The sequence below is a fragment of the Callorhinchus milii genome, unplaced genomic scaffold (assembly GCF_018977255.1).
Source record: "Callorhinchus milii isolate IMCB2004 unplaced genomic scaffold, IMCB_Cmil_1.0 Scaffold9, whole genome shotgun sequence".
Classification (NCBI taxonomy): Eukaryota; Metazoa; Chordata; class Chondrichthyes; order Chimaeriformes; family Callorhinchidae; genus Callorhinchus; species Callorhinchus milii.
Window position 1 is genome coordinate 22,435,276 of NW_024704750.1, and position 13,498 is coordinate 22,448,773.

At 47.8% G+C, this 13,498-nt stretch overlaps 1 protein-coding gene across 1 annotated transcript in view; it reads right to left on the reverse strand.

The window, feature by feature from the left end:
• The window catches only part of nrde2 (NRDE-2, necessary for RNA interference, domain containing), a 37,229-nt gene extending 24,656 nt beyond the window's left edge, over positions 1–12,573 (reverse strand). Inside the window, 4 exon segments of the mRNA XM_007910123.2 lie at positions 290–436; positions 2,943–3,155; positions 6,835–6,943; positions 12,473–12,573. Of these exon segments, the coding sequence (XP_007908314.2) occupies positions 290–436; positions 2,943–3,155; positions 6,835–6,943; positions 12,473–12,545 (542 nt within the window). The 5' untranslated portion in view covers positions 12,546–12,573.
• Between the last annotated feature and the right edge of the window lie 925 nt (positions 12,574–13,498).

Consider the following 13,498-nt stretch of genomic DNA (forward strand, 5'->3'; position numbering starts at 1 on the left):
CAGTTTGTTTTCTCCCCCGACCCGCGCCCCCCCCACCATTTATATTGACATGCCCTCAACTGAACCTGTGCTAGAACAGTGCAAGGAGCTCTGTGGCTTGGCACAGCATGGAATATGCTTCTCAGGTAACCCTATCCGAGTGTCAGGCTGGGTCAGTCTGTAGTGCTCGCGGCTCTGGCTTAGAAAGCTGTGGTGTCAAGCCCCGTGACGAGAATTTGGACTCACAGGCTAATGCTGCAGCGCAGTGTGGTATGAGTGAGTGTCAGTGAGCTGTAGTTTAGACCAATACCTTGCCAAGTCTCCGCGATACAGAGATTTGTATTCCCAGTTGGCAGGATCGGCCTTTTTATCGATACAGAAGGTCTGTGTCGTCTGAGACTGGAGGTCATCCAGCCACATAAAATGACCACAGTCAATAACTGCACCAGCCTCGCGTCTGAAAACCAAAAATACAGTGCATTAGACCCATAAGTTTTAATCAGGGACCGCAGAGAATTAATAATAATAATCCTTGCATTTGATTTAATAATAAATAATAATCCTTGCATTTGATATAACGCTTTTAATAATAATAATAATCCTTGCATTTGATATAGCGCTTTTCACATCGGGAGGACGTCCCAAAGCACTTCACAGAACACACTGTAAAGTGAATTGACTGTATATTTTGTGGATGAAACGCGGCAGCCAATTGCGCACAGGGGTGTCCCACAAACACTCGTGGATTGAGTGACCAAATTATTATTACTTTTTAAAATGTATTTATCTTGAAGGAATTATTACCGTCGGAAAAATGATCCGCCAATCGACTAGCAACCGGGTTCCTACTTATTACGAGGTAAACAGAGGCGAGTGGATTAAGGAAACTTGCCAACATTTCGCCCTACCCGGGAATTAAACCCAGGTCCTCTTGCTTGCGAGGTGAGTGCTCTAACCGCTAAGTTGCTGGGCTTCATGTGTGACTTTAAGGAGCACAAAACCATACACTTTTCTTCCGAGGACTAGAGAACCTTTCTTTTAGGTTTAAAATGCTAATAACTTGGGAGTCCCACCAATGATTCAGCTGATAATGAGCCGAGCAGACTCAATATTCTCAGATCTCAGCTGATTTAGCCATTAGCTGCCAGTAACAGCAACCGCACTGAAAGTGACTTCAGAGACCCTGGGCTGAAAATTCCCCGAGGTTCCTCCTCCTGATCGCAGCCTATTAACCTCTATTAGAAAGGATGCGTGGGTGATTGATGAGAACAAAATTAGGGCCTTACAGTCATTGGACATTGGCATACATAATTGTATGGGCCAACAAAATGGCCATAAAGGCAAGGTATCCAAGGCAGAATGTCCCAGTGGAATCCTGTAACTGATATACTTTTTGCAAAACGTCGCATAAAGTATATCTGTACAAGGACTAAGGATTGGAAGACATTTAAATACGTAGTTGTAATACTGCTGACAGGCCGCATTGGAACAGCAGACCAAGATGTATTAAGGCTGATGGCACTCGAGCTGACTAGGGAAGATTCTGTGTTGCTCACAGCTGTATTAGTAACCAGTCAACCATAGTAAAATAGATACAGGAAATGTAATGAGGGTAAAATACACTCCCTGCCCTTCACTCTTCCTGATACCAAGCCCCAGCTCGGGTACAAATATTTGACTGTCCAGTGCCTTGAGACATCCTCCCGATGTGAAAGGCACTATACAGATGTAATTTGTCGCTGGTTGAAGAGAAGTTTCGCCAATCAACATGGTAGATATGGTAGAATCAAGCAGGAGGACATTTTACAGGTTTTGCCGCAAAGTAATATAGCCAACTACTGGATAACAAAAAAAGCGTTCAATGCGTTTAAAAACTTCAAATTAAAGATAAAAAGATTCCTGGAACAGGCAATTATGGCCGGCATGCAATCCTCAAAGCAACTATTTGAAGATAAAAGATTATCTGAAGAATTTGCTTTAGAACTAAACTCCTTTGAGTGAATACTTGATGAGAGGCAATAGCTCCCTCGGAGCATCCAAAGGCAATGGATGTCCCTTCCCAACGTTAGGCAGCATTCTCACGGGGACAAGAGAGACTAAAAATGCTACAGGGCTTTTTAAAAAAAACCTTACCACAACAATCTGTATTTATATTGCACAATTCATGTTGGGCAGAGTTTCGGAGAGCTTAAGCAAGTACTTAGAGCAAGTACAAATCTGCTGAAACAATCCAGACCAATGTAGCTGACAAGGACTCACACAGCTCATTGTGTTTAGGTCTTTGATAAAGCTTACTTCCTTAAACAGCTAACTCCCAGTATTGGGAGTTTGTTGTTTAAGTGCTCTGGCATACTATCCTATGTGAGGGGCGCTATATAAATGCTAGTTGTTGTTGGTTAGTGCGACTGAATCCTGAATATCTCCCCAGTGTTAGCCCGTGAGACCATTTATTCTTAAAATTTAAGGTTGTGCAGAACTTTTTGAAAATTCTTAAAATTCAGCGATTTTTTTTAATGGGGGGAAAAAAAGAGCCAATTGAAGAATTTTCACAATTCCACCCAGAATTAAATCTTAAAATAAAATGGTCTTACAGGTGGACCTTCGTGTCCCTGAGTTAGCCCGACCTTTCTCAAACAACAACGACAAAGAACATTTGTATAACGCCTTTCACGTCGGGAAGATGTCCCAAGGCGCAGAAAAATTTGGATCAGCCTTTGTGGTTTTTCAAACAACTGCGGAATGCTTCAGGATTAAACCAGCTCTGCACACTGCAATGCAAAGTCAACCTGCAAACCAGACACAGAGCAGAAACACATCTTGAGGAGAGGAAAGGGATCGGGGGCGGGGTGGGTATTGCTTCCAATCCAACAATAGTCTGTATCTAATAACGGTGGGTGATTAGGAACAAACAATTCACGTCAGATGGAATCAGTTCTCAAGTGAAATAAAAGGTATTAAGTTACTTGTCCGCTTCAGGTTGCTTCTCTGTGTCCCGCAGGACGTGAGGCTCAGAGTCAGTGCTCTCACTGACTCCCCGACCTCTCTTTTTATCCTTTTTGTGGTGTCGATGTTTCTTTTTCTTCTTCCTCTTCTTGCCCCTCGTGCCGTCTCCGTCCTGCTCCTGCTCCGACCATTTTGCCGGCAATTTCTCAGCTGGTGCAGCCTCCGAGAAAACACTGAAACCGAAGATCAGCAAAAAGAATCACTAACTTGATGTAAAAGGCAGCGTTCGGTTTAGCAGCACCGTAATTCACCTGGCATAACTACAGGGTTACTTTGTCAATACGCATTTGGAAAGCAAAATACTGTTATAAAACACATAATGCGGACTAATGTGTTGTGATTTCTAACTGAGTTCCTTCTTCAAAGGGGATTTGACTGGTAATTGGAACACTGGCCACACACACCACAGGATTGTCACTCCACCTTTTTACACTCAAGTGTCAAGTGGAATGTGACTGCTTTGAACTTGCACTTGTATAGCAAGTGGTAAACGAAATGACAACTTTTGTAGGCAAATCTCTTCTCAGTGTCGACTCCCCCATGAACAGGAACTCACTGTAGAGGGAAACACAGTCAGGAACATAGAAGGCGTTTCAAAAATGTCAATGTAAAAAACAAATGACTGCAACAACAACAAAAACAACAACAAAATGACATTTGAATAGTGCCTTTCACGTCAGGAGGACGTCCCGAGGCGCTGGACAATCAGTGTTTCTGACCCGACTTGGGGGTCGGGTTTGGGAAGGGTGGGAGAAGGAGGGAGGTCGAAAGCACGGTCGAAGAGGAGGGTCTTGAGACGGGTCTTGAAGGCGGCAAGGGAGGGGTGAGGCAAAGGGACTGCAGGATGGAGTTCCAGAGGGTGGGGGGACAGAGTGGCGTGGCTGAAGGCCCGCCCGCCAATAGTGGGAGGGGGGGGCAAGGCGGGGGACGTGAAGCAGGCCAGAGTCCGCTGAGCGGACAGTGTGGCAGGTTTGTAGGGGGTTAGGAGGTCGCAGAGGTAGGAAGGGGCAAAGCCAGGAAGGGCTTTGAAGGTGAGGACCAGGATCTTGAACTATATCCTCTCTGAGATGGACAACCAGTGGAGACTAAGAGCCCTTTGGATGGAAGATACAATACATAAAGGTTTACTGGCATTTTCTGAGTAGGCGTTTTCTGTACTGAGTCAGAAGACTGCAGAGCAGCTGCAGTACAAACGATGGTTTAACTGTGGCAACTGTGCCACTGCTTTGGGGGTTTTGTATCTAATATCGCTGATCACATATTAGGCCGTTGAAAGGAATGTATTATATGTATAATGGACTCGAGAGACAAGAAGGAGCATTTCTGAAGAGAGGTTGATTGCGAAAATGATGAGAATGTGGAGCAGGGCTGATAATTAAAGAGAGATGGGCACCTTTTCCTGTCCTTAAACAATCTGCTCTTGTGCCACTCCATACACAGCACCAACCTCCAGCACCTAATACAGTAGAGAGCCTGGGGTCTGTGTGAGTGTGTGCGTGTCATGTTTTGCATGTGTATTTTGTAAGCAAATATGGCAGCCAATTTCCATACTCCCACTTCCCACAATGACAATTTACTTTTATATTTTGTCTTCTTAAATTTCACCCAACTGACTGGTACTCAAGCTGGAGCGGGGAGGAGAAAGTCAGGCAAACCCCAAGCATGGTCGAAAAGGTCACAAGCAGCCATGAAGGAATGAGCAATTTATCTTGAAGGTCGTTAATCAGGACTGGGACTGGGAGAAACTCAAAGAATAGTGCCAAAGGATCTTTAACGTCTTGCTTAAAAGCAAAGCTTGGTTGGCTGATAAGTATAAAGTTAATTCTTTTTCTCTTGGAAAAAATAGCAAAACTGCGGGAATAAAAAAAAAGCACATCTGCTCTCTTTCTCTACCCATCTCCTTCCACCGCCACCGCCCCCCACCCCATCCTACCCTACCCTAACCCCACCCTTGAGTGCCTAGCCAGTAAGGAATAAGAGTCATTGGGCACAGCAAAGGTTTATTGACTCAAAACTGGCAAGGGTGCACAAGCGACCAGTAACGGACGGATCTAAGAGTGCTGAGTTTCTCTCGATGCTGCAGTATTGGCAAGCGAGTGGATAGCTCTGAGTGGAAGAAGAAGGGAAAGATTAACAGCTTGTGTTTTTTTTTAGAAACACAACAAGATTAACTTGAACACAGAACTCTCTTCCACTCATCCCCCACCCCAAGAAACCAGATGCAGGCATGGGATGGGGAGGTAAATATCAGTATTCTCCCAGGAAAATAAACAGCTATTTGTACGATGTTTCCTTTCTTCTTCTTCAAATGCATGTTGTTCCAGGACAAAAGGCACAATCTTAAAATTAATGGTAAGCCACTTAATGCTGACCCCAGAACACATTTGTTCCCGCAAAGTGTTGTGCGAATGTGGAATGCATTGCTCCAGGGAAAGCCACAGATACAGCATCAATAAGACGTTTTTAAAGGAGTTACCTACTTCATGTGAATAAATAATAATCCTCCTGTTTGAGCGAGCATCCCAAGGACGACTCAAAGTGCTTTATAGGATTTATTTCCAAGTGTAGTCACTATATTTCACAGTTGAATGTGGCAGCCAATCTGCGCACAAAGATGTCCTACAAACAGCCATGAAGGGAATGACCAGTTTTATCTGGGGGGTTATTAGGTTTAGTTTAACATCCCACCTGAAAGACAGCACCTCCAAAAATACAACCCACCACCCCAGGACTTCATTGGAGTGTCAACCTCGACTATAAATTCAAAGTCCCAACAGTGAGGCTTGAATTCCCTTCATATGAAGGGTTATGAAGAGGTCAGAAAAATTAAATCAAAAAGAATAAACGCTGCCATGAACTAAAACTGACCGAGCTGGCTCCATAGGACAAATGCTCTTCTCCGGTGTTCAGGGAACGCAAGATTCAGGTAATTTTACCAACTTGGCTAAGATTTAACAGCATCGAGATTATGATTCTCATCTCAAAAAAACCAAAGGAGAACCATCTACTCTTCAGATTCTGAAGTTCCAAATTATAAACAAAAGGAAACCTGGCTTTGCTATCAGCTGCAGTCTGTTCAGAATCATATAAATTGGGACTTCGCTATGCAAGAAATGGCTGCCATGAAATTGACCTGACACTATTATCCATTTTTGAAAATAAAAACAATACATAATAAGTAAGTATTAATCCTTGAATTTGATATAGTGCCTTATCAGGTCGGTGAGGCATAGAAACACTAGTAGCCTGTCATGCCTGATCCGCCATTGTATAAGATCATGGCTGACCTGCACCTCAACTCCAATTACCCTCCCTTGCCGTGCATCCTTAATACCCTGACCTATCGAATATCTATCCACCTCAGTCTTGAAGATGTGAATGGACCCAACATCCACAACCTTTCAGTGGAGAGAGTTCAAGATTTCCGCTACCCTTTGGGTGAAAAACTGCTTCCTGACTTCACTCCTAGTGAATCTAATTTTAAGACTATGCTCCCTTGACCTGGATTCCCCTACCAGAGGAAAGAGTTTCTCTATCTCTGTATCTAGTTTCACATATATTTTGTGAAGCGCTTTAAGACGTTGGTGGTGGTTAATTGTCCCTCAAAAGACAGTGGATTGAATTGTTTGGGATGAATTATTACCCCTGGAAAGCGATCCGCCAATCGACTAACAACCAGGTTACTTACTGCTAGCTAAACATCTATAAATGCGGTAAGGAAACTTGTCTAAGGTTCTGCCCCACCCGCGAATTGAACCTGGGTCCTCTTGTTTGCGAGGCAAGCTCGCTAACCACTACGCTACCGGACTCCACAAACATAAAGCATAGAGAAAAAAGCATTGACATGGTTACCTTGCTGGAGGTGACCCTGGTGGCGTGGCTGCTGCAGTCTCTACAAGCCGGTGGTGCAGTAACAGGGCATCTTCAGTGCGGAAACTTTGATTACTGAGCCAGGCGAATTCTGCAGTCAGTAAGAAAGATAAATCAGTCGTGTTATTTGCCAGCCGTGCGTTTCTGAAAAGCCAGGTAGTATCTGATGGACCGAGTGAATCAGAGGAAATGTCACTGAAGTCGTTCATAACTGTCAACTCAACATACAGCAGTCAATGAAAACTTCATTCATCGCAGAGCTCTCTTTTGGTGCACTGCTGACAACAGTTGCTCGAACTATTCCAGCAGTGACATTTGAAATGAAAAGGTAACGACGTGTCTCTGTGTAGTCAAACGGTTTCTGTGCCCTCAGGGTGAAAGATAAACATACTGATCCCATCTGCAATGAAGATTGGCTTCCGGAATAAAAAGACAGCAATCACAAAATTATTTCATTGCAAGGCTCCACCTGAAATCAAGGTGTCCGTTCCACTGTTACCTCGATCACTACACTCGACAGCAATTACCTGTGAAGAGCCCTGAGCCATTTTGATACCATCAAATTTAAGGATTATTATTTCATCGTTCTCAGGCTCAACTGTGATGCACTCCCAACATAAAGTTTCAAGATCCGCCTCCACGTCTTTCAATCGCTTCATGCCCTGGCATCTCCCTTCCTCTCTGACCCTCTTACTCCCCTACCCACTGCCTCCGCTTGACTGGCTCTGGCCTCCTGCTTGTCCCTTGTGCCCTCCGATCCACCAGTGGTGGCCGCGCTTTCAGCCGCTATGCCCCAAGATTCTGGAACACTCTTACTCCATCCTTGCCCCTCTTTCCCCATCTTTAGATCGCGCCTGAAGACCTACAGTGCTTAGTCACCTTCCCCCTTCCCCCCAGCTCAGGGTTGTGCTCTGCCACTGTCAAGAACTTTGATATGCGTGTGAGGGGCGCTATATAAATGCAAGTATTAATGTTGTTATAAGATATCCAGGCGGCATCGGTCTGGGCTCACGTTTGCCATTGGGTAACTTGGCTGCTGGGAAAAGTACAGCAGCCACAGCACCTCAGCATGAATCACCCACAAAATACACAGTCTGTTTACTATTTACTATACAATGAATGCTTTGAAGTGCTTTGATTTTGGTAACGTGATAAGGCTCTTTGTCAAATGCAATGTTATTATTGTATAATCGCTTTGTGGCAACCCGCTTACAACCTTTGCTGAGAAGAGCTAATGAAACACAGACCAGAATGGTCCAAACCACTCTCTGAGCAGCTATCGAGAGCAGTAACGTCATTGCTACAACTGGCCTTTGTTTTTCAATCTGCACAGAGATAAAATAAAAACGCTGCCATTACCGATCCTGATCCACTGACCTCTGTGCTTCAGTGGATATCCAGCGATAGCAGGTTCAACTCAGCTGGGATGGCGCAGAATCAAACTGGAGTAATCTTCTAAGAATGCAATATAATAAAATAGCTCTTGTATATCCCTCAAACAAGGTTGAAATATCTCAAAGCACTTCACTGTAAATATAGTGAATGTATATTTGTAATATAATAGTAATAATGCTTGCATTTGATGTAGCAGCTTATTATATTGTCCAGACTTCTCAAAACGCTTCACAGGATATACTGTAAAGTGATTGACTGTCTATTTTGTGAGCGAATCACGACAGCCAGTTTGTAAACAGGAATGTCCACCGACAGCAAGCCATAGAGTGAGTGTCTGATTTTATTTGGGGATTGTTAGCCAGGACACTGGGAAACTCCTCTCCCTCTTCGAATAGTGCCATGGGATATTTAATATCCACCAGAACAGGGTGAGGGGACTGTAGTTTAACATCCCACCTGAACAATGTCATCTTCAATAATGCAACCCCCATCCTGGACTGCTTTGGTTGTCACCTTAGGCTATGCAATTCCAAGTCCTGATGTGGGGCTTGAACCCATAACCTTCAGATTCAGAAGTGAGAGTGCTACCATTGCATCAGGCTTATGCACAGATACTTTCAGAAAGGAAGATCTTGCATTTTTATAGCAGCTTATCATGCCAGAATGTCTGAAAGTAGCCCACAGATGATTGCTGTGAAGCGCAGTGACTTTTTTGTATGCAGACATAGCAGTGATTTTGCACGCAGTAAGATCTCACAAATAGTCGAGAAATGAATACCAATTTATCAGGTGATTGTTGGCCAGACTCTGGGAGGAACTCTCTTCTCTGTTGGAATAGTCCTGCAGGGTCTTTAACACTAACCTGACCAGCAGAAGGGACTTGGCTTTAATGTCTCTTTGAGTAGAAAGAAATCTCATGTCGGCTAAAACTACACATTTATTATGTAATCGTAGAATCATAGAATCGTACAGGACAAAAAGAGGCCATTCGGCCCATTGAATTTGTGCGGCTCTTTGAATAGAGCAATTGATGTCAATCCCACTGCCCAGCCCTTTCCCTATAACCCTGCAAACCCGTCCTCCTCAAATACCCGTCCACCGCGTTTTTAAAAGTAGTTATCGAATCGGCCTCCACCACCCTTTCAGGCGCTACATAAGATGCAAGGATTATTATTACCACATCTTCGAAGCATCTCAAAGCGCTTCACAGAATGTACCGTCAAGTAGAGCGACTGTATTTTGTGGGTGAAGCACAGCAGCCAACAACAACAACAATAACTTGGATTTATATAGCGTCCTGAACGCCGGACGTTGTCTCAGAGCGCTTCACAGTAACGGATCCCGGGGCCGAGCCAGAGGGAGGGAGAAGTAGGTGACCAAAGGCGCGGTCGAAGAGAGAGATCTTCAGCCGAGACCTGAAAATAGGAAGAGAGGGGCGAGGTGAAGGGGGTGAGAAAGGGAGTTCCAGAGCTTCGGGGAGTAGTGGCTGAAGGCACAGCCGATGATGGTGGAGCGCAGGATTTGGGGGACAAGGAGGCGGCCAGACCTGGTGGAGTGAAGGCAACAGGCACTGTTGTGAGGAGAGAGGAGGTCAGAGGTCTTGAAGTCAATCCTCTCTGGGACAGGCAGCCGGTGCAGTCTGGCCAGGACTGGGGGGATCGGGGAGTTTGGTGCGGGTAAGAATGCGGGCGGCAGAGTTCTGGATGACCTGGATTTTATGAATGCTAGTGGAGGGGAGACCGGCGAGGAGGGCGTTGGAATAGTCCAGCCGAGAGGAGCCGATTGCACACAGCCATGTTGCACAAACAGTCGTGGATTGAGTGACCCAATTATTAATATTAATTTATTTTACTGAAGTGATTATTACCCCTGGAAAGCAATTCAACAATCGACTCCTACTTACTGCGAGGTAAACCAAGGCGTGTGGAGTAAGGAAATTTGCCTAAGGTTTCGGTCGCCCTGCCCAGGAATCAAACCTGGGTCCTCTCGCTCATGAGGCAAGTGCACAAATCAGACTCTACCTCACCCCCCCACTCCCTACCCCCCATCCATCCCCACTCCCTACCACCCCCATCCATCCCCACTCCCTACCCACCCCCCACCCATCCCCACGCCCTACCCCGCCCCTACCCATCCCCACCCCCCTCCTCCCCACAACACCACCACCAACAAATTACATTCGTACCCTGCTATTTAAACACATTAGTGCCCGGTAGTTCAGGCACAATTCAAAAGGCTTCTCTCATAGGCAGAAATCAGTGCATGTTGTGGGCTGAAGGCGGTGTTATAACTGTTGCATTCGGTCTGGAGAGTAGGATGCTGCAGCCTGCAAACATCTCCGCATAGGCAATGGCATTCTCTTAATCGAGCAACCAAGAGGCACTTAAGTGATGTGAACTGATACCCTCTCCTCCTCCCCTCCACTCAAACCACCACTGTGCTCCACCTCCCAGGCAAACGCTGACAGAATTCACCACCTACTATTTGGCTTGGAAAAGCCCATGAGCAAACATGAGACAGGAACAGAGTGTCAACCCTCTCTCTCTCTCTCTCTGCTTCATGCTTAAGAATTTAAAATTGCAGCTGGCAAAAAAAAACCTAGCCGAGCTTTTTATTCTTTCCCCCTCCCTCAAGTGCGATTATTAATCCTTGTCTCATCCCAGAGAAGCAGAGGTCAAGTGCACCCCAGCCAGCCCAAAACAAAACAATAATAAATTGGTCATTTTCAATCTACGACTGTTTGTGGGACATTGCTGTGCGCAATTGGCTGCCGCGTTCGTCCAAAAATATACAGTCAATTCACTTTACAGTGTGTTCTGTGAAGCGCTTTGGGACGTCCTCCCGACGTGAAAAGCGCTGTATCAAATGCAAGGAATAAATATTATTATTATTGTAGAACTGGGATTGACTCTTATCTAATCCAGAAAGCATTGGACCCGGTTTGGCAGGAGCCAAGGCTTGGGGAGCTTATCCCCAATACGTTCCTCTCTCTGCGACCTCCCCCAACTTCAGTCTCTTCTGCTCACCTTTTCCCGTTCTTGGCTAATCTGCTATCCTGCTCCGTCCCACCATTGCCAACCAACCTCCACCTCCGCTCTCCCCCTCCCAACTCCCCTATGGCCTCACCCCTTCCCCCCCATTACCTCACCCACCTCCCTCACCTCCTTCCACTCTGCCTCACCCTCCAACCCCATCTCGCCCCTCCACCTCGCCTCGCCCCTCCGCCTCGCCCCTCCGCCTCGCCTCGCCCCTCCGCCTCGCCTCGCCATCGCCTCACCCCTCCGCCTCGCCTCGCCCCTCCGCCTCGCCCCTCCGCCTCGCCTCGCCCCTCCGCCTCGCCTCGCCCCTCCGCCTCGCCATCGCCTCACCCCTCCGCCTCGCCTCGCCCTTCCGCCTCACCTCGCCCCTCCGCCTCGCCTCGCCCTCCATCTCCTCGCCCCTCGCCTGCCTCGCCCCTCCGCCTCGCCTCGCCCCTCCGCCTCGCCTCGCCCCTCCATCGCCTCGCCCCTCCATCGCCTCGCCCCTCCGCCTCGCCCCTCCATCGCCTCGCCCCTCCATCGCCTCGCCCCTCCGCCTCTCCTCGCCCCTCCGCCTCGCCCCTTACACCTCAGCAAGCACACCAAATGACATTTGCGTAGCGCCCTGCACGTGGGCGGGATGCCACAGTCGCCTTGTCTTCAACAGCCCGCGGTCACCCCCGCCTTCCCCCCACACTGAAGCTGTCAGCTCAAGGTCCCGATCCGAGGCTTAAACCCGTAGCTCGGTGGTCGGAGCGCTCGCCTCCCAAGCGAGGGGACCTGGGTTCAATCCCCGGGCCGGGGGAGTAACGGTGGGCACGTTTCCTTCCTCCACGCGGGCGGCTCTGTTTACCTGCAGTAAAAGTTAGGATCGCTTTGCCCGGGGCAGTTTTTTAAAAAAAAATAAATAAAACCGGCTGCTGCGTTTCGCCCACAAACTAACAGTCACTACGCTTTGCAGTGTACCCGGTGAAGCGCTGTGAGACGTCGCGCAGACGCGATAAGGCGCTGTATCAAACGCCAGGATTATTACTGTTGTTGTTGCTGTCATTGTTGTTATTATTAACCCTCTGGCCCACAGAGCGGCCTCCGGCCCGCGGGCCGCCCGCGAGCCTTTTTTGCGTTCACACGAGCTATTAGCGCTGCACCTCGTTTTTAACTAACGGCATTATTTTTATAATTATTATTATTATTAGTGCCAAATGTACCTCTGCGGCCTCTCTCATCCGCGCTTTTCCTGTCAGCGAAGGCCGGGAACAGCGACCCCGAACCCGGCTCCATCCCGCAGGCCTCGGGCCCGGCAACCGCCGCGCGTCACGTGGGGGGGGGGGGGGGGGCGAGCTGCGCTGTGCATGCTGGGACTTGTAGTTCACCGCCGGTGATGGCGGCGGGTGTGGGTAGGTGAGGGGCGCGGTGCTTCCTGGGACTTGTAGTCCTGGCCAGGCAGCCACCTTCACTGTTCAAGGATAATCCACTGAGCATTGGATAGGGCCATATTGGGAAAAGTGCTTCACAGGGAATTTTGCTGCCAAGAGACCCCGTAACGCATTGGTTCGAGCACTCACCTCGCAAGCGAGAGGACCCGGGTTCAATTCCCGGGTGGCACAAACCTGGGAAAGTTTCCTTACTCCACGCGCCGCTGTTAAAGCGCTGTATCAAATAAGGCGCTATATCAAATGTAAGGATTGTTATTATTTAAGACCAGTGACAGACAAAGGTGGGAAACCCAATTTTCCGCCGCAGGGCCACACAAATAAGCAGGAAAAAAATGACCAATTAATCCGGAAGGTTAACAACAACAACAAAATTACATTTGTAAAGCCACCTTTCACGTCGGGAGGACGTCCCAAGGCGCTGGACAGACAGAGTTATGGACCCAAGCTGGGGATAGGGGTGGGGGACAGTGGAGGGCAGGGGGGGAAGCAGAGAGATTGAAAGTACGGCCAAAGAGAAGGGTCTTGAGATGGGTCTTCAAGATGGCAAGGGAGGGACGAGATGCAGGGACTGCGGGATGGAGTTCCAGAGGGTGGGGGCAGAGTGAAAGGTCCACCCACCAATAGTGGGGCGAGCAAAGTGGGGGCCGTAAAGCAGGCCAAGCCCGCTGAGCGGAGAGAGCCAATACGGAGTTAGGAGGTTGCAGAGGTAGGGCCTCGATGTAATGAAGGCGTGCGTGCATGAGGGTTTCAGCGGCCTGTGGTGTCAGACAGTGCCAGAGCCAGGCAACGTTGCGGAGG